We start from the raw sequence: 6,684 nt of genomic DNA on the forward strand, positions 1-6,684 counted from the left end.
GAACAACAAGGAGTCCAGGATACCCCAGGTGAATGAAGCTCAACTATAGGCTCAGAAGCTAATAGGCCTTTGAAATACCTCATTGCATTTCCCTGTGGGCTTCAGCTGTGGACGATGGATCAAGCTCAGAGACTGGCAATGGAGCCCAGAAGGACCTGTATATAACGTGAATCTGGATCTTTGCATTTTCTGCCATTCCCCTTCCCTCCAGCTCAGCATGGAAGTGGTTGGGCACCCTGCCTATTTCTCGGGGGTCTAAAAAAACTGGATATATGGAGGGTAGGGGTGGGATAGGATAAGGGGCCAAGGCTAATTTTTTTAATGAGATTTGGCTATAAGAGGGTACAACAAAGGCCAAGAGCATCATAGACAGAACTCAAACCTTCTATGTGCACTTTAAAAATAGGCTTCTGGAGTTCATTAGCACAAATCTGATCAGACACATGCCCACGGACAGGTGAAACACACACTCACAGGCTCTACCTACGAGTCTACAGTTCTAGACACACATTTAACCTGGCACAGTCTCTCTCTTCCTTGAGGTCACAACTCACAGGAACTTAGTCCCAAACCTGAGGGGCCCCAGAACATTTCTGAGGTGCCCCAGTCCACCAATCTTAGACCTGGGGTTGTCCAAACGCTATCCCAGCCCCAGCAGACTTCTACCACAAGAAACCCCAAGGGAAGCAGAGACGGCTGGACACTGGTGTGTCAGAAGGTCAAGGACAGACCCTCGAGGATGGTGCGGCCCTGCCCTGCAGCCCTGCTCTGGTTAAGGATCCCAAGCAGAAACCATCCCCGGCTCTGCCACCGTCAACCCATTTGGTCTTCTACTCCTGCACAGAGAAAGAGCCCAGGGGCAGGGCAACAACCTGCTTCTCCAAATGGGATCTTGCCCCAGAACATCTCTTGGTTTTATGCATAGCTGTGAACCTTCCTCTGAGGGATAAACAGCGGGTGATGGGGTGGGGGTGGGGGTTAGTTGGTAAACATAAACCCCCAACTTGTGCCATTCTTTATAAAATAATTTTAAAAACAAGAGGTGTGTAGGGGGTGGGGTGGGGGAGTCTTAAATAAGATTACATACAGGCTGTTCTCCTGTCTTATTCCTGGGTGGAGACTCAGGTTTCCAGCCCAGCAGCCCATGGGCATAGTAAGGCTGCTAGCCCCACTCTGTTCTACTCCATTCTGCTCAGTTCTGCTCAGGAACCCCCACCTAAAGGCGTCTCAAACTCAGGTCCACACCAGATGTTCTGGACTGAGAACTTTCCCCACAAATCATACCCAAGGGGGAATTTAGATTGAGCAATTGCACAGAATTGCCCCCCATCTGGGGCACTGGAAGGCAGCTGCTTGGCCCCAAAGCTCCCCAAAGAAGAATCAGGATACCAGAGAGACCTATTCCAGCAGCCCCTCTGCCTCCCCTGCTGGACCCCTCCCGGATCAGAGCTTCCCTCTGAGCTCTCTCTATCACTAGCCACTCAGTAGTGGCGCCTGCTGCAGCCCTCCCTGGCTGCTTTATTTATTTATTTTGCACCAACAGGGTTGCTGCAGACTCATTCTCGCCTGGTTTAAAAAGAGAGAGAGAGGAAAAAAAAAAGGAGAAATGCTTTCTGGCTCTTTTCTCTACCTCGGTCTTGGCAGCAGTGGCTGCAGCAGCAGCAGAGGCAGCGGCAGCAGCATCAGAGACCGCGGCAGCGGCAGCGGGCTGGCGGGCAGCGGGGAGTGAGGCTCACAGGGGAGGTGCGGGGACCAAGGGTGCAGCTCGAATGGGACGGGGCCCCCAACCCTGGACAGATGCAGTACCCAACTTGATGCCGCCTCCAGCTTCTCCGGTAAGTCCCCCCACCATCTGTCCCGGAAGATCGCTGCCCTTCTCTATAACATTCTCAAAGGCAAGGCTAGACCAGGGTGCCTGTCAAGCTAGGGGGCTTGTGCCCCCAACAGCCAGTCATCCATCCTGGCCACACAGAACTTTGATGGGAAAACTAAGATGTCCCAAGTGCCCTGGGGGGAAAGACTCCAGGGAGATCACCCTCCATTTCCCCAGGGCACTCTCCACTTCTGGGTCTTTCTCCCACAAATCCGTGTAGATAGTCCAGAAATCTTCCCCAAGAGCCCTCCCCACCGCCCGCACACACACATAGGTTCACTCTGTCAATCGGGTCTGCTTTAAGAGGCTATCTAGGTTCAAATGTGTCTCTGGACTGCCGTATAGACAAGAAAGCTCCCTGTTCCTTGAGGGGAGGATGTCCCAGGCAGACCCTACCCCATTTAAGGAAAGACATGATTCTGACACCTCTCTCTTCCTGCAAAGTGGCTAGAAGCCAGTCCTGTAGCCATGGAGATTGGCAAGAGAAGTTTGTGATTAAATTAGCTACCTTATAAATAAAAGGAGTGGGCCCCAGATCCCCTAGCCCCTGGCCCAGCAGGCTTTGGGGACTCAGAGGAACCTCACAGGAGTGGGAAGGAGGGAAGCTGGGTGACACGCTTCATTGCACTTTTGCTGAATGCAGAGCAAAAAGGGATGAGCAGGAACTGCAGGGGTAGTGATGAAGAGCTAGCTGTCAGACGGACTTCCCAGAACAGGCACAGAGAGAATAAGGAAGATGGAACATTTCTGTCCCTGGTGCACTGCCCGCATCCATAGATACCTGTTAGGTTCGGATGAGACAGACAAGTCTGGAGCAGCCTTTGCCCCATGCTGTGCTTTCTAATTCCCGAGCCTCAGCACAGTGCCCTGCATCACTCTCTGGCTTTGATCTGCAGTTTCCCAGCTACTACAGTCCTCTGAAGTGGCTCTAGGGGAGCCACCACAACGATCCTTCTAGAAGAGGGTGTGTAGAGAGGGGAGGGAAAGGGAAGAAATCACACCACTTCTGAAACTGCCTCTCTTCAGCCCCATGTGGGAGAACATGGGGTCTGTAGTAAGAAGCTGACCCTGGAGACAGCCTGAAGCCCAAGAGTCCAAACGCGCAGCTAGAAAGAAACCCGGTCACCTGCCCCTAGGAGCATCCATTGGCTCTTGTCCCATCTCTCTGGGCATCCCTGGCCTCCCTTGGGGACCCTGGCAGCATTGTACAGAGTGAGTGAGAGCTGCACCCCCACATAAAGGAGCCCTTCTCTATCTCCTCAGTCTCCAGTGGTCATCGTGACACCATCTTCCTGGCCCCAAACCCACTTTAAGTCGACAGGCTGTGCACTCTGCCTGTTGTGCCAGCCAAGGGTGCCCTTCCTCCCCGCCCTCAGCCACTGGCCAGATGCTGTCTGTCCTCATTGGCTCTGCCCCCCGGCTCATAGTCTGTCTCATGTCAGACTCAAGAGAGCAGAGTGCAATGAGGACAAGAGCTCTCAGACTCACACACTGGACTTGAATCAAAACACCATTAAGGAAGGATATGAGCAGCCTAAGACTGAGGACCAGGCAACAAAACTCAAGCTTTGGCTGCCATGATGTCCCTCATACAAGCCAATGGTGTCTGTAGGGAAGGAGAGGAAGCCCTTGAGGCTCTTGTGAGGAATTTGAGTGCCCCCTGCCTCCTGTGGCATGGCTAGTGTGCAGCTTGGCTGGCATCCACACAGGCATTCTGGGGGGACTGGGTGGTGCTAGATTGGGCCTCAGGTGCTGAGCCAGGCTGAGGAGGGCAGAGTGACAGGAAGGGGAACTGGGGGAGAGCTAAGGTGTCCCCGTTTCCAAGCCTTGGATGACTTAGTCAGGGTAAGGCCTCTCTCCACTCGGGATCCAAGGATGTGACCCCCTGAGATTTATATTAATCCACTAAGAGCAAAGGTGGCCAGAGAGGGACAGCACAGAGCTTGGGGAGGGCAGTGGCAGGGAGAAAGAACCTGGGGTGTTCCTGGATCTCATAGATGTGGGGGGAATCAACAACAAGGAGACTTGAAGTTACTTCCCTGCTGCCCATTCCCATAAAACTCTCCCACACGAATCTGGCCTGACTAGGGTTCCGTGAGCTAGTACGGTCTTGGCCTGTTACCCAAGGGCTGGGAGGGTGAGGAAAGTAGAGATTCCCCCAAGAGGAGACCTGGGGGAGGCAGTGCACCAGAATTGCTCATGGTGTGCCCTCTAATTGCTAGATGGACGGCCAAGTCTCTCTCCTCAAAGCAGGCCCAGGGAAGTCCAGGGTCACTAGCATCTAAAGTCACTTTCCAAAAAGGGCCATGTCACCATCTGTTCCAGGACTGAAGAGGGAATGGCTGCAGCCACAGCTCCAAGGCTAGTCTGGCCCCCCTGGAGCTCTCTCCTACTGCTGTTCCTCCTGCCGGGTGGGAGCAGCGGTGGCTGCCCTGCTGTGTGCGACTGCACCTCCCAGCCCCGGGCTGTGCTTTGTGCCCACCGGCGACTGGAGGTGGTACCTGGGGGACTCCCTCTGGACACTGAGCTCCTGGACCTGAGTGGGAACCGCTTGTGGGGGCTGCAGCGGGGGATGCTCTCCCGTCTGGGCCTGCTCCAGGAACTGGACCTCAGCTACAACCAACTCTCCACCCTGGAGCCCGGGGCCTTCAATGGCCTCCAAAGCCTGCTAACCCTGAGGCTGCAAGGCAATCGGCTGCGAATCATGGGACCTGGCGTCTTCTCAGGCCTGTCTGCCCTCACACTGCTGGATCTCCGCCTCAACCAGATTGTTCTCTTCCTTGATGGAGCTTTTGGAGAGTTGGGCAGCCTCCAGCAGCTAGAGGTTGGGGACAACCACCTGGTGTTTGTGGCTCCAGGGGCCTTTGCTGGGCTGACCAAGCTGAGCACCCTCACCCTGGAACGCTGCAACCTCAGCATGGTGCCCAGCCTCGCCCTGGCTCGTCTTCCGGGGCTTGTGGCCTTAAGGCTTCGAGAACTGGACATTGGAAGGCTGCCGGCGGGAGCTCTGCGGGGGCTGGGGCAGCTAAAGGAGTTGGAGATCCATCACTGGCCATCTCTGGAGGCTCTGGAGCCTGGGAGCCTAGTTGGGCTCAATCTCAGCAGCCTGGCCATCACCCGCTGCAATCTCAGCTCGGTGCCCTTCCAAGCACTGCACCACCTGAGCTTCCTCAGGGTCCTGGATCTCTCTCAGAACCCCATCTCAGCCATCCCAGCCCGAAGTCTCAGTCCCCTGGTGCGGCTCCAGGAACTGCGACTGTCCGGGGCTTGCCTCACCTCCATTGCCGCTCACGCCTTCCATGGCCTGACTGCCTTTCACCTCCTGGACGTGGCGGACAATGCCCTTCAGACCCTCGAGGAAACAGCCTTCCCTTCTCCAGACAAACTGGTCACCCTGAGGCTGTCTGGCAACCCTCTGACCTGTGACTGCCGCCTCCTCTGGCTGCTCCGGCTCCGCCGCCGCCTGGACTTTGGCACATCCCCCCCTGCCTGCGCAGGCCCCCAGCATGTCCAGGGCAAGAGCCTGAGGGAGTTTTCAGACATCCTACCTCCAGGGCACTTCACTTGCCAACCAGCCCTGATTCGAAAGTCAGGACCACGATGGGTGGTTGCAGAGGAGGGGGGGCAGGCCGTCTTTTCCTGCTCTGGAGATGGAGACCCAGCGCCCACTGTCTCGTGGATGAGGCCTCAGGGGGCCTGGCTGGGCAGGGCCGGGAGAGTGAGGGTGCTAGAGGATGGGACACTGGAGATCCGCTCGGTGCAGCTGCGGGACAGGGGCGCCTATGTCTGTGTGGTCAGTAATGTCGCTGGGAACGACTCCCTGAGGACCTGGCTAGAAGTGATTCAGGTGGAACCCCCAAATGGCACTCTCTCTGACCCCAACATCACCATGCCGGGGATCCCAGGGCCTTTCTTCCTGGATAGCAGAGGCGTAGCCATGGTGCTAGCCGTCGGCTTCCTGCCCTTTCTCACTTCAGTGACCCTCTGTTTCGGCCTCATTGCCCTCTGGAGCAAGGGCAAAGGCCGCGTCAAACATCACATGACCTTTGACTTCGTGGCACCCCGGCCCTCAGGAGACAAGAATGCAGGGAGTAACCGGGTCACTGCCAAGCTCTTCTGAGCTTTCCTTCCACACTGGGAATCCGGCCAAGCCCAGCTTCATATACCAAAGGGGAGAGAGTCAGGGCCACTGGGATCAGAACCTAGTCCCAAGCCACACAGATCTCCCAGACTCCTGCCTGCATCGTACCAGCAGCTAATGATGCCTCCTGTGCTTTCCAGTGTGAGGATGGCATGGTCATCTCTGCCCTGGGGGTCTTAGGGAGCTGAAGATGCAGACCCTGTAGTGAGCCCAGCCCTCCTCCAAAGCAAGAAGCATGACCAAGGCTGCAGTCTGCTAATTCACACTTACACGCATCGATGATAACCAATACCAACTGCCAGGCACAGATTAGTTCAGGGGTGGGCCTGGGAAGTGCCATTTGCTTGTTGGAGTCTCCTTTCTTTTCTGCTCCCAAGCACAGGGCTCTAGGGTCAAGAACCTCAGGCTAAGAAGAGGATTTGAGGGTGGGGTGGGGGAGGACAGGCTACTCACTGGCACTTGTCTGCATGAACCTCCACCACCTGCCTCTGTCTGTCATATCATTAAACCTGCTGCCAAAGACCATGAGAGTAGCAGCCAGAACTAAACATGATCTCGAGTTTTCTTCATATCAGCCTTTCCGGCCTCACTTCCACCACATCTTCCTCCTTCCTTCCCTTTTGGTCTTTCTACTGACCTGTGTTCCAATGACCTTGCTAAATCTAACACA

At 55.6% G+C, this 6,684-nt stretch overlaps 1 protein-coding gene across 1 annotated transcript; it reads left to right on the plus strand.

The window, feature by feature from the left end:
• The first annotated feature begins 4,196 nt into the window (after nucleotides 1–4,196).
• On the plus strand, nucleotides 4,197–6,159 carry LINGO4 (leucine rich repeat and Ig domain containing 4). The gene has a single exon (XM_084243243.1). The coding sequence runs from the start codon at nucleotides 4,212–4,214 to the stop codon at nucleotides 5,991–5,993; it is 1,782 nt and encodes a 593-aa protein (XP_084099369.1). The 5' UTR covers nucleotides 4,197–4,211; the 3' UTR covers nucleotides 5,994–6,159.
• The last annotated feature ends 525 nt before the right edge of the window (nucleotides 6,160–6,684 follow it).

This window comes from Talpa europaea (assembly GCF_964194135.1).
Source record: "Talpa europaea genome assembly, chromosome: 9".
NCBI lineage: Eukaryota > Metazoa > Chordata > Mammalia > Eulipotyphla > Talpidae > Talpa > Talpa europaea.